This window comes from Neolamprologus brichardi, chromosome 9 (genome assembly GCF_056152115.1).
Source record: "Neolamprologus brichardi isolate AB-2024 chromosome 9, ASM5615211v1, whole genome shotgun sequence".
NCBI classification, from domain to species: Eukaryota; Metazoa; Chordata; class Actinopteri; order Cichliformes; family Cichlidae; genus Neolamprologus; species Neolamprologus brichardi.
In genome coordinates this window covers 28,403,470-28,429,225 of record NC_142112.1, presented here as the reverse complement: position 1 = coordinate 28,429,225, position 25,756 = coordinate 28,403,470, and the positions used below count along the sequence as shown (strand labels likewise).

Here is a 25,756-nt window from a genome sequence, read left to right as displayed (position 1 = left end):
GATTTTGTAATATTCAGCCCAACCAACAAAACTGTCTCAGTTACCTTTTGTTTGTTTGTTTGTTTGTTTGTTTGTTTAATGAGTAGTAAGTGTGCACATGTCACAGGACTGCTTATAGGAATGAATCAATGCCATGTAAGTTACATAGCATTTTCTTCAGCTTAAAGAGCACTTTAGCCTATTTGCACTCATTATTTTGGTTTTCCAGCGTACGAACACTGTTATAAACAGCCTATTTTCCTGCTGCAACAGAGAGCAGTTTCCAGCAAAAAAAAAAAAGCTAATAAAGCCACTGAGCACTCCCTACTTAATGCAGCAACAGATAAACAGCTCACAGCTGAACACAGTCACCAAGTTAAGAAGCCAAGGAGCCATGTTATATTATTTTTGTCCATTCTTGGTGGAGGACAAAACACATCTATAAGTAAATATTGACTGACTACAACTTGGATGCCCTGATACTGCCTGATCAGAAGGTGACTGCTTCCAAAAAATACAACTATAACAGCTTCACGGGATAAACAAAAATATGGCGTGCTCTGTTCCCCCCACATCGCCAATAAAAACAAAAATGTAAGCTTTAAGAAGAAATAGTTCATCACTGGCTTTGAGGAGAAAAAAGATGCAAGCTCCAGTCTTGGTCGCTGCATACAACATTGCATCCTGACCGCTGATCAGCTGAATAAGACAACAAGATTGATGATATTGTGCAACATGGCAGGTCAGTCTTTCATGCCCTGGTCATTTAAATCACTGACACATTTAACATAGCCAACGTCTAGTGATTAATTATGCTCTCAAACTCCATTATAATAGAAACAATATCATATCATGAAGTCTAAGTTATTCATGTTATTTAGCAGTGATATACAAAATAAACAAAGTGTATCTGTTTTTATATAAGGCTTGATCTTATCAATAAAAGAATGCAGGAGACTGACACTTTGATAAATACAGTTTCTCAATCAGAAACTTTACTTCACAAAATGTCAAACTTTTTGTTCGAGTCAACTCTTAACACATCCATCACAGAGCAGGAGGCGGGGTACTCCCTGGACAGGTCGCTGTTCTATTGCTGAAGAGAGACAGATCACATTCACTCTCACATTCACACATAAGGCCAATTTAGACTCACCAGTAATCTAACATGGATTTGGACTGCACGTTCTTCATGAGTGCTTCTTGGACATGCACTCAGGAACAGGAGCGCTTGTTTAATAAATCAGATTAAAAGAGTGTGTCTTCCTCTCTTGCACCGTACCATGGCGTGAGTCTTGCTAAAGAGGGTCTGGGACTACAAACAGACTGGTCGGACTCCAAAGTAGAAGAGTCCAGTGAGCTCAGAGATCCTGTGGGAGACCCCGACCCTTCATATGCATAAGTTTGAAGGTAGTCGAAAGGAGGAGCATAAGGATCTTGATCAGCTTCTGCCAGCCTGTCCAGAATAAACTGCTTGAAGACCTCGTCCTCCGGACCAATCAGGTGCGACTCTCGGAGGGACATTCGTATGCTGGCCCTGACGTCTTCCCTTCGCATCCTCCTCTCCCTTCTCCTGGGGTGGGGGCGCATTGGGACAGTAGGTTGGCAGAAGTCCAGCTCCCCTCCTCCAACTCCTGATTCTCCATAATAAAACACCTTCTGCGACACAGTCTCAGGCAGCTCCAGCTCCTTCACCTCCACCTCACGTCCCTCCTGCTGTTTTCTCCTGTGTCTCCTCACCATCAGCATTACGACTGACAGCACTGCAGACACAACACAGTAGGAGATCATTACAGTTAAACACCAAGGCATGAGCTTTGTTAGGAAAAAAAAAAAAAAACTACAGTGCCCGATGGAGCATGCATGCTGCGTACAAGCACACCGAAAAGTAATAGCTGCCAGATTTGTTTTTGTGGATGCAAAAAATCTAAATGATGGCAAATTAGGCAATACATTCTTTTTCGTTTTTGTTTGTTTGTTTGTTTGTTTATTTTACTTCAGCTCACATACAAAGAAAGTGTTCCTTTATTTGCTCCATGTGGCACAGAATACTAAAACTGTTGTTATTTTCTTTCTGCCGGGTTTTCATCAGCTATTGTTCTCATCCAACAGAATGTTAGCATAGCAGGTTTTGTCATTAATCTTTCATGTGATGGGCACAGGGAGGACACAAAGCAGCCGAGGTCATAATAAAGCTCTTCACTATGCAAACCCATCAGTGTCCCAGGATGGCATTGCTACTGATGTATTGCAACCAATACGCACATTACCTGACATCATTGCTCTGCAAGCTTTCAGCATTTTAAAAGTGTGTGTTAAAGGCACGCTGGTGAGTCTTAAAAGGCAGATTCAAATGAAAGTGCAAATTTGTTAATGAAAAATCCTGCTATTTAACATACATTCGCATACTTGCCAAAGTGATGTGAGCTGGAACTGCTTTAGCTCAACAGACCTGCTGGAAAACAGTGACTTGTTTTAACGACAGTTTCAGTGAAGCTGTTATAAAACTCCAACATCTCGGGAGTTTGATTTACTGGTTTCCTTTTCCATAAGTAATATTGAATGAAAGAGCAATTACCTGTGAAATCCTCTCTGAATGTACTTTACAAATTTTACTAATTCACTCTTCCAGTGTATTTTTTATTAAAGCAGTTTATTTTAATTGAATATTCTTGTTTGATTCGACATCTTTTATTCCAGTCAGACTTTGTAGTGACGTCGTATCAAAACTGACGTCTTACTTAAAAGTGGAAATTAGAATTGGAAATACTTTAAAATGCTTCTACACTTTCTCCACAACGCGGACAAAAGGAGCTACAGATAGGCAACAGTGTTGTAAAAAGTACTTGTCCCCTTACTTTTTTCTTCTTTTTTTTTGCATATTTGAAATACTTCTGTCTCCATTTTAACATTAGACAAAAATAACCCACATAAATGCAAAATTGTTAATGAACATGAGAAATTTGTGGGAAAAAGGTATCCAAACCTACTTGACCCTGTGTCAAAAAAGATTCGTGATAACTGGGAATGAGTCTTTCACATTGCTGCACAGGAATTTTGGTCCACATTGGTACATTTTAGAAAATTAACACCATGTTTAATGCCATGCCAAAAAATCTCAAATCAGTTTTAATTCTGGACTTTAACTAGACCACTCCAAAACCTTCATTTTGGGTTTTTGTTTTTTTTAAGCCACTCAGAGATAGATGTGGAGGGATGTATTGGATCATTGTCCTGCTGCATAACCCGAGGGTGCTGGAGCTTCAGGGCAGAAACTGATGGCATTATCCTGTAAGATTTTCTGGTACAGAGCAGAATTCATTGTTCCACCAATTATAGCAAGTTGTCCAAGTCGTGGAAACCGTCCCAAAATTTCAACTTTTGTCTCGTCAGTCCACAGAATATTTTTCCAAAAGTCTTGGGGATCATCAAGATGTTTTTTTGGCAAATATAAGCGGAGACTTTGTGTTCTTTTTGGTCAGCATTGGTTTTCACCTTGGACTCTCACATAATACCATTATTATTCAGCTTTTTTGTTGTTGTTGAATCACGAACGCTTACCTAACTGAGGCAAGTGAGGCCTTCAATTCTTTAGATGTTTTTCTGGATTCTTTTCTGGCCTCCTGGATGAGGCGTTCATGCACTCTTGGTGTAATTTTGGTAGGCCAGCCACTCGTGGGCAGGTTTAACGCTGTGCCAAGATTTCTCTATTATTTGGATAATGGCTCTCATTATAGTTAGGAGTTCCATAGTCTTTGAAATGTCTTTGTAAACCTTTCCAGACTGGTAGATGTCAATGAATTTGTTTCTCAGTGGTTTAATTTGATCATGGCATGATGTGTTGCTTTTTTGCAACATTTAGGCAACTTTACTTTTTCAACAGGTTCATGATTTAACAAGGAGGCAATTACTTTTTCAGGTTTGAATAGGATTTTCTAAACAAATTAAATGATCACTTTAAAACTGGATTTGGCGTTTGCTGGAGTTATCTTTTTCTAGTACTAAAAAATTGTTTGATCATTTGAAACATCCACTATTCAAAACTTAAACAGGATATGCAATGTGACAACATTATGCTTGCTTACCTGTGAGTGTGACCAGGCAGAACAGAATCCCTAACAAGGTTTGTAGGCTCACCCCCATGGAGAGAGCAAGGGCTTCCACCCCTCCTGTGGGACAATGACCTGCAGGCTGACAGCTGCACACACTAATGGTCAGAGTGCTAGTACCGGAGAGGACTGGAGAGCCACTGTCTGCCACCACCACAGGCAAAAGGTACTGGGTTCGATCCTTACGGGTGAAAGTACTCCGGCGTGCCACGATTCCAGCTGTGTTGTCTAAAAGGTATGCCAAATGTTAGAGATGCCCTGTTCAGCATTCTTTTAAAAAAAACATGAGGAATCCCAATGTGAATGCTGATGTGTCAAGACAATACAAGGAGAAAAACCTGTGAAGAGACAAACTTAATGCAATTTAAAATAAAAACCAGGCTCTCTAAAAAGCCCTGCGCCTTGTCAAATCAATTTCTGGTCAATGTATAAAAGTAAATTTGGAAAATGAATTTAACTTCTGAGTGTGCCTTAAGACTTCATGAAGGCACTGAACAAAAAACTTATTTGGAGTCAAATAAGCCTTGTGGCATATGGAAATGTGTTTTATTAAACTTGTTTCTTGATTCATTATTCATTTCCTGGTTGCTGACTGGACTGCTGTGCTTGAGTGGCTAACCACCCATACGCTGCACCTGCATATATTTCATTCTAACTTACTCAACACATTCAAACATGCTCTGTACTTTAACAATGATGTCTCTTCAATTTGCTGCCCATTTTCATTATAAACCCTAAAAAAGGGTTGAGTGCACTCTAAGCCAAACACCTCAATTTGCTCACTCAAAAGGCAGTCAGCCACACAAAAAGTAGAACCTATAGAAGGATTTTCATCCCAGAATATTCCAGGATGCATTTATTTATTTTTTCTTTAATCAAAAAAATATCGCTGTTATGTTGTCCTTAGCCTAAAATCATTGCAGGTTATGACTTAGCTGTTGTTCATTGCTTTTCTGGCAGGAACCATATCGGACACTGTGGCTTCTTCTGGTTTCGAGTTCATTTATGTTCCACAGCCTAAAGCATCTGATGGAAAATGTCAGTGATTTGCAGGATGACATTTTTTGGAGCAAGAAGTATAATTATACAGATTTAGTTTATGCTGAGGGTCTCACTGCAATAGCCCTGAGTCAGTCAGCAGCTGGTTCGTTGCACTTGGAGGGAAAACAAGTCATACTGTGACCGATTACATTGTTAGACTGACATCACATTAATCTCTGTATTATTATTTTTCTAGTTTCTAGACTTTCTTTTAATCATTCACTGCACATGTTTTGGGGTGAATTTGGGAAAAATATGCCTGTTTTCTGAAAAAGAGCTAAGTGGGACTATAAGCAACACTCTCACTCACATATATGTCTATACAGAAAATATAAAGCTTTAGCCTCCACAGGTTAGAGACACTTAGCAAAATGTGAGAAACAGGTGCAGCAGTGACTCTGATTCTTTCTCAAGCTTCTAAAACTCACAATTAGTTGTCGTGTCTTTCCAAAATGAATAATGGCATTACCTCATAGTAACATTCTGGCGTGGATTGAATGAATTCAGTAATACAGCGTAATAACTGCGCTTTAGAAGCTAACTGGCCAACTTTGTGAGTATGAAACAACACAGACGCTTTAAATGATTCCCTTGTTGTGAGTCGTTATGCTACTCTAAGAGCCTGTTTGATGTAACTCAATAGTTACTGAATGAGCATGGTATCCAGTAATTCTAAAGCAGACACATTTGTATGCATTTGTATATTATTGATTTGACTATAACCTTGATTATCTCTGATTGTGAAGTTTGGATTAATGCGCTTCTCTGGGACCATAGAAAAGTAGAAATGATGTCCTTCGACTGGGTCGTCTGGATCAACAGCGCTGAGCAGCTGAATGAGCTGAGAGAACAAAAACAGAAAATGCAGAAAAAACAAAGCTGCAAGAAGTGATGAAAGTAGGTAAGGAGGAATTGCATCCATCTGTTCATATATACATACAGTTGTAGAGTGCTCAACAAATTTATCAGACCACTTATCATGGAAAAAAGAAAACATGGGCATCTTATAAATCTGTCAAAAAATTTCATTGTTATTAATACGTGAAAAAAAAGTTACCAAAAAAACCTGACTTCATATATTTATACTCAAACTTGAGCTACTGTACTGAAATTAATGAAGCATAAAATTCAACCATTGCAACAATTTTCTGTTCAGGAATGCAATTAAATAACTGTAATTTGGTAACTTTATCAAAAATATTGTGGTTTGCTATTTTTATCTGCTTTATTTTGGAAAACAGTAAATGTGAAAATACGTGCATAACAAAAATAATGAATTTTTAAATATTTATTAAATAATTAGCATTAAAATTTATCAATTTGATTAAAGAGATTGCTTGTACTGGTGGAAACAAAAAAAAATCATTTTGGTAATTGCCAGTCCTGGTAATTTTCGGCAGCTGTGGCATAAATGAACCTCATTAGATAATCTGTATCATCGTGCCATCTTAGGAAAGCCTGTTTTATTGTTGCTGAATGAAAACATCCTCTTTATATGGTGGCCCTGAGAGGCCAAACAGACTGCAACTTAAGAAAACACCAGCAATAAGAAAAACGCTGCAGAAGCACACAAAACACAACAGAATTAGGAAAAACGACAACAGAACCAAAATATGCTAAGAATTGTGCTGGGAGACACTTAAAAGAAGTGGAGGATCTATCGGTTTTGTGAGGAAAGAAAAGACGAGAGGTAAGTGTGTTAGCCTAACTATTAGCCTAAAAATCCATCATCAGTATCATATGAATCATGATAAAACTGGTGTTTTCTTAAGTTGCAGTCCATTTGTCCTCTCAGGGCCACCGTATCTTTATTCTGATATGGAATGTTTAGCTTCACAACTACATTACAGCATTATAGGAAAAAGATGTATAAGGAATACAATTAGTATAACAATTCTTTACCCAAGTTGAATTAATTCTAGTTCTCACCTAACATGGTGTGGTGACCTAATAAATTTGTTGAGCACACACACACACCTACACAAATATCTATCTATCTATATATATCTATATATATAGATATATAGATATATAGATATATCTATATATATCACAGTATTATGCAAAAGTTGAGAATCACAGTTCTGTTCTTTGTATTTTGCTTCCAAGGAGCCAGACTTTCTTGTCAATTATGGAAGTTGGCATTAGCGATAGTTCACAAGGCCTTCTTTCAATAATTGTCTTGAAAGAAGGCCTTGGCTGCTGGCTGCTGCTTTTTCACTCACTTACAATTCAATTTTAATTTATACAGCGCCAAATCACAACAACAATTGCATCAAGGTGCTTTATATTTTAAGGTAGACCCTAATTTCAATCCAGTTTTAACAGTCTTAACATTTACCATCATTCAAACATCAAAAAAAACACAATACTGAAGGGATGTACCAATGTAGCTCTCATTTCTTCAATGAATCTAGGAAAAATGCCAAAGATAAAACAGGTTGCTATACATAGTATGTTTTGCACCAAAAATGTTGAGATATCTGGATAATCGGAGGGCATAAAAGTGGCAAGTCAAGAAAAACTATCTACAGAAAACCTTTTCCAATACTACTTAAAAAAATACAAGAAAGCTTGCCTCAGAAAGTTCAGTCTGTGTTGTGTCAATACAGCTATTTCCCATTTTCAAGTCTGGCTCTTTGGAACCAAAATGTAAAGAAGATCGATCGATCGATTGATCGATAGATCGATAGATAGAAATACTATAGGACACAACTTTTAAAGTTCACATTCATGTATATTCATCTTTCCACTCTGCAGTGTAGTAAATCATGAACATCAGTGCATCATAATATACATACTTCTCCTGCCTGCGTCCCCTCACAGATATATGGCTGGTAATCTCTTGCAAGCCTTGGCACATTGTCGTTTATGTCCAGTACTTTGATGAACACCACCACAGAGGAGGATAAATGGTTCTGCGCTGCAGTAGTGAAGATAGACATTTGCTGGAGTCCACTGGGTCCATGTATCATAAATGCTTTGTAAAAGCTCTGTCAAAATAACACTTAAGACTGAGAAATGTTTCTGTCTTCCAGCTTTAGGAATGCGGGGGGAAAAACGGGCACCAGCATCACACTGCTTTCACCAAAACAAAATAAACGATTCAACAGTAAACAGTTATACCTATTATGGAAATTTAAGGCTTCAGTCTACACTAGCTGTTCCCAACATTTTTTTTCTGAGGTGCACCCACTGGTCTGTGAGATGGAAACCGAACGACTAGTAGGTAGAAACGAAAATATATCAAATTTGACTTTTTCCTGCAAGCTTTTTTTTTTTTTTTTACAACTTGTAATATCTCTACTCTTCAAAAGTTGTAGACTTTTGAGAGTGGAGATGTAATTGTTTTTCTTTCTTTTTTTTCTTTTCTGCAAAAGAATGACAAAAATATGACATTATCATTTACCGCGAAGACAGCATGAAGACAGCATTTTAACACAAGACCAGCTGGATAAAATCAGTTACAAACAGGTTGCGGCGCCTAAAAATAATTTTGATTGCTTTGGTTGCCAGCATATTGCCGTTGTTGTGCATAATTTGTATGTCATTTTTCTTTGCTGTAGTGAAGCTTGAAAAAATGTGAAGCAAAATGAAAATGCAGAACATTTACTTTTAAAGTTAATGTTGTGGCATCACCACTGCAATCAACACATTTCAAAATGTACTTTTTCAGGCCAACAGTCTTCACTTCCAATTTGCATCACTCATTTCTTGGTTTCACGACCACTTGGTGAGTAATTTAACTACAGGTCACCGTGGCAATCCGCTATCTACCAAAGCCCTCAAAAGGAGGTTTTCAGTACACCACTGTACACCTCTTTGCGACCAGTTTCACGATAGCAACCGACAGCAACCTGTTGTCAACCAGTTGCAGAATACATACTTTTCTTCAGGCAGTAGTGGTCAGCACAGGATGACGGACTCGTCTCTAGGCCTGTATGAATTGGACTTTACCAAATGATTTTACAGCAACCTCCAGCAACCACTCACAACTGGTCAGGGAATACACATTTGTCCTTACCCAACTGGTTTGCTGCCAGATGACAGTCTCTAGGCCTGTGTGACTGAGGCTAAATGACACACTCCATGAAGAAGTGGAATAACACACTCCATGAATATATCTCTCAGTCCTGACACTCTGGTGTCTAAGGAGTGACGGAGAGTCGATGAGTGAGTGGGTGAAGGAGAAGCTAAGATACTGTTGGGATGTGATTTAACAAGAAACCTCATGACCTGCTGGTGATTAGTACATGGTAGCAGAAAATGAATGATTGAGTAAATTAACAAGGACACATTTTTAAAGTCAATGGAATTAAAAGTCAAGCTATTTATTTGTTGCTTTTATTTCCATATTTTAAACAACAATCCACTGTCCAGTGCTTGAAAACCCTGTTTGTGAATCTCTGCTATAGTAGATTTCTCATCAGCAAATTGCTGGAACATATTTTGCACACGTTTGGGAATAATTGTGCCATAAGTCGACCATTAACATTACCATACGCTCTTATAAAAAAACATGAAACTCTCCTTACTTGTTTCCTTAGCTTCAACTGTCACATTGTGCCAGGCTGCAGTCTCTCGGTCCAAAGACTTAGCGACAGTTATCGTTCCATTGTTTGGGTCTATTTTAAAAGCTTTTGTGGTATCGCTCCTTTTGTCAACAGAGTATCTGGAAGAAAAATCATGGAGACATACCATTTAGAAGGAAAGGTTGTTTTCTGGGCAAACAAAACATTGCGATACCACAGGGAGATTAATTAGGCAAACTGCTCAATTTTTTAATCTGTTGACAGATATCCAACAAAGCAAGTGCACACACGAGCTAGTCTGACACAGCGACAACAACACTGTGAAAACAAAGCACCTCATGCAGATGGCATTGTATTTTCACAGTTATTTAAAATGAATATCATTTTTAATCTGACCAAAGACATTTTCTGTTTTGACATAAGTGTATAAATAGAAGGTAAACGCGGGTAGACATGGAAATTCATAACCATGGAAAAAGAGACAAGCTTTTATGGCAATTAAATAATAGCTGCCTTGCATGATATTATGTTTTGTGGCCTGTCTGCTGGTAATGGGTGACAAGTGGGTCTACAATTTTTTGTCAAAATAATCGTCAGGCAGCATGAATGTAACTATCACAAGCAAACCAGGCCATTTTTATTGTATACCACTTTCTCATCATCATTGGACTCTTAATAAATAGTGATTAGAACAACCTGGTAAATTAGGATATCAGAGTAATGCAATCTTTCTGTGAGCTACTTTGCTGATAACAGCATGGGAAATTTGACCACAGCAACTTTAATCATATTTACTAGAACTGCGGAAACCACTAAAATGTCAGCCTGAATTTATTAATCAATGAGACACTGTCACCAAAGGGACAGTAATAGACGCTAGGCTGAAGATGATATGCAGCACCTGCCATTCTTAAGCTCTGCTGAGATGGACTACAGGCACCAGTAGTGCGGCTGTCTCCTCTGCAACGTGCCCCACTTGCAAATGACTGCAAATCTCAATTCCATATGCCACCTCGTATGGTGCTTTATTACATTCCCACGTCCCAGCAACGTTGCTTTGTGATAATACCACGGCAATAGATAGAAAAGCCTGTGAGGTTAAAAAAAAAAAAAAAAAACTGTCATGATTTATTCAGCAGGGCTCATTTCCTACTAAAGTAATATGAGATAAATATGACCATGTACAGGGTATCCAGAGATCAAGGGTAAAAATGGATGCACCGAACCGGTAACGCTATTTGAAATGAAATGATTTTTCACCCTGTGGAGGAAGCTGTCTAAAGATGTTCAGCCCATGCCAGCTTGGGTATCTACCTTATCATTATCGTACTGGTAGTCGGATGGCATATGCCATTCTTCCGGGTTTAGGCAGTTCACATTACCTGATGGGATTGTTGACTGTGTCAGTGTCTCTAGCACTAACGCTGCCAACCACAGTTCCCACAGCTGCATTTTCAGGAAGTTTCCACTCGTAGACTGGCGAGAGGAAAACAGGTGGCTCATCCTCATCTTTCACAATGACTTTCACTGTCGTCCTGTCAGTGAAGTCGTCCAAACTCAGAAAACGAGTGTCCACGTGGTCATTGACCGCCTCGGCGGTCATGTCGAAACGTCTCTTAACTTCAAAGTCCAAAGGCTGCGAAGGAAAGAAATACTCAACTTTTTATGGCTTGTATTAGAACAGAGGTTGTTACAAGAAGAATAAAAAACAATTTATCGCAATTAAATAATCAAACAGATAAAACTTTTGAAAAACAAAGAAAGTTGTATGTAAAACAGATAATTTTTTCTGAGGAGAGCAGGACATGACTGCGACTGGATGTGGAACTTGTTTAGTTAGTGTCAATATGCTACCAGCTGTGAGTATGCACTTAAATAATGCTGCAGTTTTGATTAACATGCTGCTAGTAATAAGAAAACAGCATGCAAACCATTACCACGTTCCCAGAATGATTCAGAAACAGAGTCAATAATGTTTGTTATTTTATTTCATGATCACGGCATCTAAATTGAAATCTCCTGTTCTATAATTGAGAGAGGTATTGCATATAAGTGTGAAAAAGTAAAGTGAATAAGGTGAAATCATAAGTTCAGCAACACCCAGACAGCAGTCTTCATTCTATATAAGTGTAGTAACGGTATTCAGGAACTGATTTTTCTTATTAATTTGAACTAATTCGGTCAATAAGTTTTCAATGTTCTCTGAATTAACCAATAGATTAATTGGCCTTGTGGTTGTGGTTTTGCAAAAAGATGTGAATATTTCACTGAAAAATACAGAAATAAATAAATAAATAACCACACACACAGACAATATCACACAGGTTTAGACCACCCTTTGGCTTGGTTCTGTTGAAGCAGTTGCTGATCATTTGCACAGCATGCTTTGGCTGTCAATCACAGTCTGTCAATAGACACAGGAGTCTGACAGTTTGCAAAGGAGTGAAACATGACATTTAGCTTAACTATGAGCACTGACTGAAAACAGATTATAAGAAAAGTTAGGCTCGTGTATGTTTAGTGCAAATGCTTGGTTATACTGACACAAGCCATTCATATATATATGTGTACGTGTGTGTTGTTTGCTGTCCCTTCACATTTTCCTGCAACTGACTATAGTACTGATCCTTTTTGTTTTTGTGAGATATGAATACTTTAATGCAATTTCTGGTTCTTAATATTAATATGTAACACCTATCAATTTTGATTGTTATTAGAGCCATCCTAAGGAAACAAAAAATAGTCAAAAGATGATTTTTATCATTCATATTGAGAATGAAGTTGAAATTTTGAGGATAAAGTTGAAACACTCTTTTGAGAATAAAGCGGAAATGTCGAGAATAAGGTCAACTCCCTTCATCCATCTCAATATGCATTCTTGTGTGTACTTGGGTTCTTCTGGACTTGAGAAATGTCATCAGCTGCAGCCCGATTGTCTGATACAGCCTCATCCCTTCTGTACTGCACAAAGGTGTAACCATCAAAATCCTTGCATCTCTCCATTTTTACCTATTTCACATTGCACAAATGAAGCCAAGTCATCCAGGCTTGTTTACTCATCTACTAAGTCATCTACACAAGGCCTTTTGTAGAAGGTCCGGCAGCTAATGGCACTAATGACATTAGTGCCATTAGCTTAAATTTAAAACTTTATTCTCAATATTTCAATGTTTTATGTCATTGTGTTTTAACACAAAGTACTTTCAAATACTGCTGTACCCAAATGCCCAACCCAGAGAAGGACTTGTGGCTAGACAAACACACACACACACACACACACAAATCTTGGTTTAGTTGTTTGGTTTAGCCTCTCCAAAGCAACGGCCATTTCTTCTTCTTCTTCTTTCTTCTTTTTTTTTGTAGCCAGCATATCTGAATAGAAGCTCAAGGTTTCTTGTACCATGCAAAGATCATTGAGTATAGCTGGTAGTTTTGAGATTGTTGTTCAACAAAGGCAATCTACCCTTTACTCTCCACTTGAACTGTTTAACTGTATGTAACCAAAGCTTGCTTAAAAGTGACTGGTAAATTCAGATTATTTGCAGACTTCAAACAGAAACCAGAATGTTTCAAGTACCAACCTGCTCTACTGATTTTGCATTTTCATAAGCAGCTATAGATTTATAGAATGCACACACACACGCACAGATATTCACAGAGAATCTAAATATTCGAGGTAGATATTGTAAATGGATTCACCTTGGCCAGTAGAATCACTCCCTCTTGTGTTGCTGGGTCTGTTTTAATGATAAAAGTGCTTTCTTCCAGTTCACCCTCCAGACTGTAGGTCATTTTGGCATTGAGGCCAGTGTCTCCATCCTCTGCCATGATTCTGCCTACTGTGGTGCCGATGGCTGCGTTTTCGGGGACAGCAAAAGTGTAAAGGTCTGAAGAAACAAGAATATTTTCTATGAATCATTCTGATGCCATTGGGCTCAGAAGATGAACCTTGGAATAGGATATTAAAAGGAATACAAAATTTAGTTGACACCAAACTGGTACTTGTGCTGTCTGCAATGACACTTTGAAAAGTTGCTAAATTTGGAGCAAAAAACAACAAATGAAAAAGTTTCTCCACCCGAACACAGTATACAGAACTTGACAGTAACTTGTTAATAGCTAGTCAAGAGAGGCTGCTTGTCTATAAAGTGATAAGAAGGAAGAACATTGTGGTGGAGGGTCAATTTGTGTGAGTCAAAGATAAGTTGTGGCAACACATAATCCCAGCCTAACTGTAATAAGAAGATGAGAAAATGTGATTGTGTCTTTGAGCAACTCCATTTGGATGGCTGCCACAACTGGGTGGAACGCGACACTCGACAGGAAACCAGCTGCTTGTGAAGAAAAAAAAAACTGTGCCGATAATAATTTGCAATTATGTGACAAAACATAGGACATGGTTCAAAGTAAAGTGTGGCCATACAATATTTAAAAGGCCTTTTGACTGAACGTAAAATCCATGGGAGAGATTCAATGAATGTGAATGGGACATTAATAGTTAAAGGTATCATTCTTGCTGTCTCAGTCCTACAGAATTGATTTCTTCCCACGGCATTCATTTAGTGGGGTTTATCACTGGGAAGGCGAGGTTTGCTTCCAAAGGTCATGACAAATGTCCTCTCGTGTGTGAATGATTAAATTCATCCAGTGTATGGAGCATGTACACAAGCGCAAAATGAGCAAAACATCCCAATCGCCTTTGCTGTCTCCTTCACTCTCTCTCATTCTTCTCTCAAGCCTGCCATCTTTTAATTTTGGCTGCTGGCTGAATAACAGACAGCTGAATGCAGCACAAACCACCCACCCGAACCGGAGAAGTGTGATCAAATAAATAGCTCATAGGTATAATATTAAACTTGTCCTCACAGACTGCAGTGCTTTGTACTCTTTCATTGATTCCCTCACTGTGTATGGCCCAATGTTTGCATCACTGTGAGTCATATCTGTGACTCACGCTGCTGGAATGTGGGTCCATTGTCATTGACATCAGTCAAGCTGACCGTAACCGTAGTGGAAGAGGAATAACCGCCGCTGAGACCCAGCATATCCTTCACCTGCACCACCACCTGGTACTGCTCTCTGGCTTCACGGTCCATATTTTGCCAAGATGTTACAATAATCCCTGCAGGTAGATAAGACAGGGAGAGAGGAGGAGGGGGCCAAGAGGAGTCTTTGGTTCATTAAGACGGCATTAAATATATCTGTGGGTGATTTTTTGTTTTGTTTTGGTTTTTTTTCCAATCAACTGTAAGTAAACAAACTTTGCCTGAATTTGCACTTGAGCACGCTGTGCAAAATGTGCAGTAAAACTGCATCACAATAAATGTCCAGTCTTCAAATTTAATCAGCACAAAAAGGAATATTAAGAGGGCTTTCAGATGACTTAATGCTTCCTCTGTCTGGGCAAACAGGAAGATGAGGGCAACAGTAAACAGTAAACAATTTAAATCAAACAAATTAGATTGACCCAACAAATTTATAGCCCATTTGTGGATTTGAATTTATCTCAATATCATGTTCACTGAATCTTGTGTTGAAATGATGTAAACATTTTCATATTCACCATTTTTACTATGAAAAGATCAAACATGCTCTGTGGTAGCTGGGGTGGTCTCCAGTGCCTCAGTGACCCTGAAGTTGGATGGAGTTAAACAAAAAAAAAAAAAAAAAAAAAATTATATATATATATATATATATATATATATATATATATATATATATATATTTATTTATTTATTTATTTATTTATTTATTTTTTTTGTTCAACTCCATCCAACTTCAGAGTCACTATATAAAAAGTCATATTTGGACTTTTACATAGTGCAGTAATTTGCATTAAAATATTTTATTCCATGCCCGTGATGTCCTCCCCCAACTTATTACAGTTAAGGTCAATAACATGTGTGGGAAGTGCTGTAACTGACCTCGGATTTACACAAGAAAATAGCGGGGATGCATGTGGGCATTAGTAAAATCAATTGTCTGTCACAGTATGAACTTGTCTAACTGGCCTCAGGAGTAGCTAAATCTGTCAATAGCTCTTTTAGGCTCCAGTCATTCTAGGGAAAAAGTGGTTGTATATGATGAAAATTAGTGCGACTGAGAATGCGACGTATGATCTTCTTGCCTTTTAAATGGTTGCTTCAAAGACAGAGACCAGCTCTGAGACCACTTAGAGTTAGCTGCCATCTTCAAACTGGCGCTAGCAAGTCAAGATGGTGATAAAACATGCCGAAATGGCACTGAGACAGAATCCGTCTGCTATCAGTTTTTGACTGAATTGCATCAAGTTGGCACTTACATGCAGTCTGTTTGCGACAATACCCCGATTAACTGTGATAAATCTCAAATCTGTTGCTATCTATATCAGACGGGAAGTGCTTTACCAAAGTCAGGGGAGGACGTGCCACAAGGAGACTGCATAGAATCCACACATCTACACATCAGGCACATTCTCTCAGATCTAAAAGGGTCAGATTTTTAATTTATACATTTCTAAACAAATGGAGGCAGCTAGTTGATTTTAATAATTACCCACATTCTCCCAAAACAGCGCAAATTTGTGGTTCAAAACTAAGGGAGAAAGTAATAGCTGCATTTTCTAAGACAAAGAACTAAGTAAAAAGCAAGAGGACCGCTTTGACCCATCTCTCCTTGCTAATTAGTCGCTGATTCCAATAACTATTTCGACAACTATCACATATATAAAACACGCTTGTCAGAGTTAAATTTAGCTTCGTTTACAGTAAATAGGCTACTACAAACTAAAGTAACTCACGTTTGTGTGTTTTATTATTTGATGGAGCAGATGAGTTCTGCTCATTGGGGGAGACTAATTGCAACCTGCTGGCAGTCTATCAGTGTTTATAAATTGGATGGTGATTTATTGCAAACCATCGACAATCTATTTGAGAGTAGTTGCAACCATTGCCTTGTGAACGAAAGTGGTTACTGCAACTACTAGCAATTGGTCCCAGACGGCAAAACAAATGCAGCACAATTACTGCCAATCACCAGTTTCCTGGTTGCACAGTTTGCTGTCCAGTTTTACTCGATTGTGACTGAAGCCTTAGAGATACATTTACCAAGTAAGTTTATGTAATCTTATAATTAAAAAGAAATGTTAAACTTGCCAAAAGTGAAGATCGGACATTTTTGATCAAACACAATGGCTAGTTTAAACTATCTGTCAGCATCATGTACCGGTCTTTGGCTCCACAGAGAAGTAAGGTTCCCCCTGCAGGATGGAGTAGATGAGCTTGGCGTTGTTTCCAAACATGGGATCATCAGCATCTGTGGCTGTCACCTGTGCCACTGTGGTCCCTGTGGGGGGGGAGCAGATCACACAGTCAGAGTTAGCTCAGGCAGCAGTTCCAGTCGATGGGGAAATAAAGTGATTATAGTATAGTCCCGCAGGGTCTGTCTGACTGGCTCCAGGGGGGAGTAGTGGAAATGGAAGAGGGTGGATAGTTGAGGTAGGGTTAGAGGAAGGATGTTGACTAAGGCAAAGGGTTTGATAAGGTGGGGGCGGTAAAGCAGCCTTGGCCTTTCACCACTCGGTAAGGCGGTGCAGGTGTGCGTGACAGCCTCTCCAGCCCTATTGTGACATCTCACTCTCCACGTGCCACTTGTTTTCTCTCCTTCGTTCTCATTCACCTTTATCTGTCCATCTTTCACACTTACTCGCATTTTCTCCACTGACCATATCCTTGTCCTTGCTTTGCTTTTTACAGTATATTTTGCTCCCTCAGCCCTCTTCACTATCTAGTTCTTTCTTCCCACAGAGCACTCTGTCTTTCACACAGTCAGGGATTTACCGCAGCATTTCTTATTTTACAATGCCCTCACTCCAACCTTCCCCTCTCACTTTCTCTTTCTGAGTCAAATGCATTATGATTTATTACGAGCTAGATATTATGCTGCTAAAGCAGATTACATATAAATTGAAATGGTAATGTCTGTGGTATGAAAGGGCAGTGGTTATAATAACATTATTTAAGAAATTTATCCATAAAGGCATTGGAGCTATCATACAGAATCCAATATTTTTAACTTCCTGAATAGGGACAGATGACAGACATTCATATAACCTTTTGTTCATTGTCTTCAGTCAATATTTAATTTAAGAAAATTTATTTCAGTAGCATGTCAGTTTTTATCAATACGACAGAAAAAGTTTATTTGCAAATAAATTACTCCTTTTTGTGAATTATATTCTAAATACAAAAGACAGATCCTTACAGATCTAGACATCATGTCCTATTAATACCAGAAATTGTACAAACTAATTTGGAGGGAGCAGTGAAGAAGAGTGATGGATATAAAAGGTAAAAATGCTTTGAGCTGTCAGTAAGAGTATAGTATAGTATAAGTATGAAATAATTATTTCCCCATTTTAAGAAAGAAATTTAGAAAATTTCTACTATAATACTGATTATTAATCTAAACTCAAGTGAAAAATGCTAATGACTTCTTGCTCTTGTTGATATTCTTAAAAGGAAGGCTGATTAGTGGGTTAAAGATTTACAACTCATTGTGAGAGAACAGCCTCCTAAGTATTTCTCTCCTAAGTTCAACAGGCAGCGAATGCAATAACGTGGCTCTGTAAGTATTAAGAGTCCTTAATACTTACAGAAAGGGTTTGAACTACAGCCCATTCATTCTTGACTGTTTCTAGGAAGTGCCATCTAGCAAAGTGGAAGTTTAGAAATTCTCTTATAAGAGTCAATAAAAAGTACATGTATGTCGAATATTGCTATTACCGCTAATATTACTAATACTTATTTACACATTAAGTAGTAAAAGCTGAGATTTAGATTTAGAGACTCCCTACAGCTGATTGTAATTTTGGTCCTACACTATTAATTTTAAAAAAGGCTAGACCTGGACAAAGACGTGTTTAAATTGTAATGCTAACATGCCAGTACGAGCATGCTAATGCCACACGATTAGCTTGCTAACACTAGATCAGAATGTTAAGTGTTCTAACAAGCACACCATTAACAAAGCATAACCAAGGCTGTTAGAAATGTCCTTTTAAGATGTAGTTAGTGTCGGTGTTTTCAACATTTCATAAAGGGACATTTTCACTTTTTTTCACACATACCAATTGGACACATCTCAGGAATGCTGGACACATATGGCTCATTCTGGAACTGGGGGACATTGTCATTGATGTCCTGCACTGTGATGATGAACTCTGACTGGGGCTCCTCTGGTTCGTTGGACCATCTATTGATGGCCTGGGCTTGGAGCACATAGAACGCCTTTTCCTCACGGTCAAGCTTCTTCAGTGTCCGGATTTCCCCAGTATACTCGTTTATTTCAAACACATCTCCAGCACCTTCTCCTGATAATATGTACTTGATGAAAGACTCACCTTGATCAGAATCAGATTTGAGCTACAAAAAGAAAAGGAAGGTATATTAAAGTTGTTTTTTTTAATTTTGCATATTTTCCCGAGGTAACTAGAAAGCATGCATTTTCAAAGGGAAGTACCATATCAAGGACATGGCAGACATTCAATGTGAAGCAGTACCTGGCCAATAACACGAGGAGTAGGATCTTCCTCGGGGACAAACAGCTGTTTCCAGATCCAGCCTCTCTTCAGGCGACGGTGCAAATGAGTGGACCCCTGAGCCAATTGTTGGGCTTCCAGACCCTGAGTACCTCTCATATCACTCAGCACCCCACCAGGAATCATAAAAAACACCATCGCCACAGCCAAAACACTCGGCATGCTCATTTTTACAGTCCATCCGTACATTTCCTCTGCACTTCACGTGGATAGTGGACAGAGGATAGTAGTTTCACTGGTCCATGTTACAAATTCTTCATTCACCAGCACCATAATTCATGATCCTGGCAGTGCTGCATCCCATCTTGTTATGATGTGGTTTGTATGCATGACCATGTCTCTAAAATAAAAGTTAACAATTCAATTAATGTCTGCACTAAGAACTTCTCAGTGGGGCACAGAGATTAAAAAACTGTCAGTGGTAAAATATTATCTTTATGATTTAAAAGGTGCATTTTAAAAATTGGAATATTAAAAGAGAACTAATCACAATACATTTACTTTTGACCCTGAAAATATTTGCATGCTCTAGTTAATAAAAAGGCCAGTCTTTTGTCAGCGGTATGTAAATATGATTGAGAGGACCTCTATTTGATTAATAAACAATAATCTAATCTATAGCATTAACTAAGCCATAACACTGATGATTAGTAAATTAGACGATTGGATTCTAAACATCCACAAAAACAACTAGAATGTACTTGGATATAGAATTTATGCTATATTAAAAGTAGTGGCTAAATTCTGTGTCCTATTGTCCTATTTGGGGACTTCCACATACCAGTTTCTTTTTTCTTTAAATTAATTTTTTACTTTCACGAAAAACTGCAATTAAAAACTAATTTGTCAGGTTTTTGTTAGGCTGCATAACCAAGAGTTATTTAGGTTAAAGTTAGGAAAAGATTGAAGTTTAGAGATAAATATATATAAATGCTACACCACCGATATGTCGTAACCGGAAACCCTTCTGAAAATCTATGCCAAAACTTGCCTTAACCCAGTGTGAAACTTCCTAGAAATATGTCAACACAGTCTCCATGTCAACTGTGATTGACTGTGATCAGCCCCCATGTTTCCTCCTATGCTATTTTCTCTTCTGTCACCATTACGCAGATTGATAAAAAGAGGATGTATCAACTTGAAGAGAGAGAAATTGTAGATCAATGGAGGCACCTCACACAGAACTTTAAATAATGGCAACCGCAGCAGGCCACATTGGAGGTTCTGCATAAATTTGATGTAAAATTACAAAGCATACAGTACCCTGGATATTTAGATGGCTATCTGGAAGGGGTCCTTTACAAGCATCCAAACGTAATTATTTGGGAGACACAGCTGTTGCATATAAAAATGCAAATATAACCAAATCACTTGTTGACACTTGTTGACAAGATCATCTTGAAGGTTAACTATTAACAATGTTGAAATATTTAAAAGTGCTGCAGTTCTGCATTTAGGAAGTTGATTCTGATAAAAAAAATATTGTCAACTTCTGCAGTGTTTGATATCTATGAGTGCACAACAACAAAGCAGATATCTAACAAATCTGAGATAGAAAATCAAAGGAGAAGTTTTTTTTTTCATAATCCTGCAGTCCTGCAAAAGCATCTGAAAACAGTCCTTTGTTTTGAATCCAGACAAGGGCCTGTATTGTGTTATAGTGATGGTGGTGCTGAAAGGGGCTAGGGCGGGGGTGGGGCAGAACATCATTCCTTAAGCATGACACTGCACTCTGCAGCTGACTAATGAAGACTTCTAATTAGATCAGTGTCTCCCCAGACATGGAAAACAGAGACACACATGCCTCTGACAAACTATGAGTCAAATCGATGCACCAATTATAATGTGGACCAAGATCAGGGTCAAGAGTGTAAGGACAATGAAAGTCAGGCAAGACAGCAAATTAGTTAGGACCACACAGATACATTATCTTGCACTGACAGCATTGCTCAAGTTAGAGGACTTTAATTTGGACAAATTCATCAATCCTCTTTATAGGAATTAAATGTGCTGTTGTTTTTCTTTTCCACGAGAGACAATAAATATATATATTTTATGCTGCACAGGAAAACCACTATTAATAGTCTATCAACAATTTCCCCCGTTTTATTTTCTGCCATGTTATTTTAGATGTATTAAAGACTCGAAATTTTTTCACTTCACTTTTAATCTTTAACTTCTGTCCTACATGGTGAAGCAACACAAATTATTTATCTTCTCATTAAACCTTAACCTAACTTTATACTGCTCTCCGGTCAAGCAGCAAACCATACATCAGCACTCAGTGGGATCAGTTCTCATTAAGGGATAGAATTCACAATAGCCATAATTCTAAACGATCTTAATAGGATTTTTTGACACTGCAATATAACCACATAACATATACAGTCCCACCATGCGAATGCTTTAATACAGACTGCTGCACAGGAGCAGTGCATGGTTTGTTAGCATCGCTGGTTCCCGTGGAAATATGCACTATACCCCAGGAAGTTGTTGTAACAGTTAGAGTAGCTGCAGTATTAATGCTTTAATAGCTCATAGTGTTCATGTTTAATCTTGTAAAAGTAAATTGGCTGTCAAGACCTATTTGTAATGAGCTGGTAAAATCAATTACTGATGCCTTTTATTTCTTAAATTCAATTTCGATACAGAACGTGAAAGAGAGTATGTGTTTATGCTTATGTATGTCCTTACAGGCCGTATTCATATCTCCGAGCATCGTGGAGTGACATTCCAATTAGTGGCCAGTGAATCGTGAGCCGTTATGGTCTTTCATAGGGCTGCCAAGCATGCGCCCAAACTGAACGCCTTGAGCCAAAACTAGACAAGAGCCCTCAATGATGTTTGTCTGAGCAACTTTTCAGCTGCCAACATGCCAAAGAGTCTGCCTCAAAATCTTCCCGAGGATATCAGTGTGGCCAAAATAGTGCACAGGTCAACAGATGTTTTTTTTTAATGCCAATTTAACAAGATGGGCCTTTCTACAAATAACTGATGAAATTCTGGGAAAATAATATGGCCAAAAAATAGCTCGAGGCCTGTAAATAGCAAGCATTAAGGAGCAAGTGAAACATATGTCCATGGGTGACAACTATCTTAATAGTACTTGATAATAACGGTGAACCTGCCAAAGTCTACATAAAAGACTTTTAGATTATGATTTGATTATGATTTTATAGTTATTACTTTTTACATGTATGCATATGGTCTGAAAAAAACAGTGAAACAAGAAAACAGAAAGAAAGATCAGTGGACTCCACGGTTCCTTTCAGAAGAAATTCTCATTCTGCATGACATGCTGTACATGCAGAGTGCCCTGTGGTTGACAGCCATTCATTACCTCTAATAGGCCCTCTTCCCATTTCTAGCAGACCTCCTGTAGCCTGTATGTACAGAACGCTACTCTACCACATGACAGAATGACAATGAGCTGCAGTCTCACAATGTTAAGCACTAGATGCGCTGAGACCGTCACATCATTTTCCTATATGGTGATGTGTTCTAGCTAATAAAATGACGCTCTTTTGTAGGAATGGTTCTGGGATGCTATTAAATTGTGTCTAATGTGCCAACACAAATGCTGCAACACAGCAATAAAGAAAAAGCAGCTTTCACTTGACATTGTGGATGACATGTCAGTATCAATATACAATGCTCATGCTAACTGCTAAATAACACTAGCTTCATGAGATAATTAATTATTGTGGTTTTCAAGCATAAACTGTCAATTATCTCCTTAGTGGTGTCGTGTATGATAACTGAGAAAAGGAAGCACTGAAATACACTTTGAATACAACTGTTTGAAATCTTTAAGAAAAAAAACATCTGTTAAGCCTCACTTCTTTAAGATCAAGCTTCTAAGACAAAATGTCCTTAATTGGTCATTTGGGAGCCTACCATGGGACTTGGCTGTTTACTGTTCAGCTCCATAAAACAGTAACACTGACATGTAGCACTTGTTTTCTAATTCGGGGTGTCAAACAAGTCCAGAGAATGAACTAGAACAACCAGGGAATGTCAAGCCATCATGTACTTGTTAGTAAGTAATTTGTTTGATTTTATTATGTGCACAAGTGGAAATCATTGCTGCTTAGCAAAATGTCACGAATTTCCATTGACGGTAATCAGCAACAGCACTACATCCTGTTATTACTCTCCTTTCTTTTTCATCAACAGTAATTAAGTGATACTACTAGAGTTATTGCAGAATAATATAAAAGGAATCAGTGAATTTATATTTCATTATAAGAAAAAGTTTGATACAAAAGTATTACATCGAGCTTGAAGATATCAGATATTTGTTGAGAAAATATTTTGAGTGAAAATAACTTAAACGGCAGACTCATATGGAATAAATAAGTCAGTATGCTTTTGAATTAATCACTTTTGACATTAAAAATAAATGCAAACATTGAGGAATATATTTACAAGTTGATACATGAATTGATACGACTTGCTTTGTGTTTATTTACTTTTATATTATTTAATTTACTGTGCCATTTTCATGTTATTTTCATGGTACGAATCAGTTTATCCATTTTTAATTTATTATTGTGTTTTTGGATTTCTTACACATGCCCCTGTGCACTGGTACATTGACCATCCTGCTGTATTTTCTCTAATGCATATTAAACTGCTCTCTCTAATGATTTGTCCCTACTGCTGATGGGCTATAGAAGGCTTAACTGCCCACATGTAAAGCCAGAAAAGGAACATGGTTGTTCTGCCTGTCTGCCTCCCTCACATCCATCAGATGTTATTCTTCAGGTGCGTTTTGCAATTTTATTCATTAACTATTAGATTTCCTTTAGACAACAATTTTTACTATAACTATTAACATTACTCTTGATAGATTAGAACAATATTAGTAACTCCTGACTCTTAGAAATTAGAGCTGGGAGTTTCCAACAGTTCTGTTTTCAGTTATTAATTTTGGATTAGATTAGTTTATTTATTAGTTATAATTACTATTATTAGTTTAGGGAAGAATCTTGAATCTAATAACTCAATTGTGGGGTTGTTGGAAAGTTTTCTTCTCTTGTTTTTTATCAGGAGTCTCATCTACTTAATTTGTGTTTGTTCTTTATGAGTACTTATGTTCACTTTATAAAAAATGTCTTGATATGCAGCACTGTTGTTGCATTTCATAGGTTAGATTCAGGGAGCAGAATGTATTTGGGGGTGCATCCAGGATCTGGACCTGGCTGCCTCTCACACCAAAAATAAAAACCATAACCCAAGAATAGCTTTTATTTGTGTACTATTGAAACTGATCAGCAAAATTCCATTATGAAGACAGCGTGGAATTTTCTTGATCAGTTGTTCTGTTATACAAGAGGCAGATGTCTGATTTCATAACACACTTTGAATGACAAGCCCTCTTTGCATCATGCAGCACAAAAACATAAAGAAATGTGGTGGGGGTGGGGTGACATACAGAACATTAAACTAATACAGGAAAAATCCATTTCAAAATAATTAAATTAACTGATGAAATGGAAAATTTTGGAATGGAAAACTGGAAAAAAAAGTTTATAGCGATCAATTGCTAAAAAAAAAAATAGCATTTTATGTTGTATGTAACTTTTTAAAGTGTATTTTTATTCTAACTTTAATTTCTGTGCATTTGAAGGCATATATTTATATAAAATGTCATATATATGGAGTCATTTATTTCATTCTGTACTGGTTTGTAATTTTAGCAATCATGGTCCTCCATATCCCACAACTAATCATCAGTTTAGCTACTGAGTGGCCCAGTATTTAGTCCTTGTTTATTCACACATGTCCATTCACATAAACAGCTAACATAACATACACTTTATTTTCTCTTGGTTGTTTAATTGTATAGTGAGAATGTTTTTGGTATATTCAGGTATTTGTATATCTGCGTTTCATGTCCTCAAATAAGTGACCCAAAACACTGAACACACATCATTATAGGTAATAATAATCTATTTAATTGTTACTTTTTCATTAATTCAACATTTGAAAATGTAGAATATACACAGGAGCCAATTGCTCAATAGAAAAAAAAAAGTGTATTTCATAAGAAGCTATTTTTCCATCAAAAGCCATCTATAAAGAGCAAAAACTTTACAGATGTCTTGCTGTGACTAATACACAGAACCCACGGACTCATTTAGAATTCATGGAGTGAAGCTGTGCCCTGCTTTTATGTTTCAAGCTAAGTTATTCTTTGTGTTCTTTTTTCTTATTCTAGAGAATATATAAACTTGCATCTAAATATCTTCTTACAAAAGATAATCACTTTAGCAACCAAGACCACACCTACCTGTTTGTGTAATTCTTCTGTCACCCAAGCCACTTGTCACCAGCTGCCATCAAAGAAGATCATTGCTGAGTGTAAGAAAACACAATCTGCTTAACTAAATACCCTGGTACTGGAAAGCAATTCAGTCACCACAATAGCAGAAGCAAATGCTCATAGCCCTCACAATGCGTAATCCCCTCCACTGACGACCTCCCCTTATCTTCTTCTTCTTCGCCCCTTTTCT

The 25,756-nt window shown here is 37.7% G+C and overlaps 1 protein-coding gene across 1 annotated transcript; it reads right to left on the bottom strand.

Annotated features, from left to right (window-relative positions):
- Window positions 1-41: 41 nt before the first annotated feature.
- cdh19 (cadherin 19, type 2) lies at window positions 42-25,700 on the bottom strand. The gene is made up of 12 exons (XM_006794970.3): window positions 25,534-25,700; window positions 19,200-19,578; window positions 18,768-19,062; window positions 16,865-16,984; window positions 14,616-14,783; window positions 13,361-13,548; window positions 11,044-11,297; window positions 9,665-9,801; window positions 7,931-8,052; window positions 5,853-5,970; window positions 4,065-4,316; window positions 42-1,742 (listed from the first exon to the last, which is right to left on the bottom strand). Exons 2-12 carry the CDS (start codon window positions 19,425-19,427, stop codon window positions 1,228-1,230), a joined length of 2,397 nt encoding a protein of 798 aa, XP_006795033.2. The 5' UTR covers window positions 19,428-19,578; window positions 25,534-25,700; the 3' UTR covers window positions 42-1,227.
- Between the last annotated feature and the right edge of the window lie 56 nt (window positions 25,701-25,756).

Coding starts and splice junctions, on each gene's coding strand:
- cdh19 (XM_006794970.3), bottom strand. CDS start 19,427: ATGTACGGATGGACTGTAAAAATGAGCATGCCGAGTGTTTTGGCTGTG. Junction 14,784..16,864: donor CTCTGTGGAGCCAAAGACCG/GTACATGATGCT, acceptor ATCTACCTGCAG/GGATTATTGTAACATCTTGG. Junction 13,549..14,615: donor TGGACCCACATTCCAGCAGC/GTGAGTCACAGA, acceptor TTGTTTCTTCAG/ACCTTTACACTTTTGCTGTC.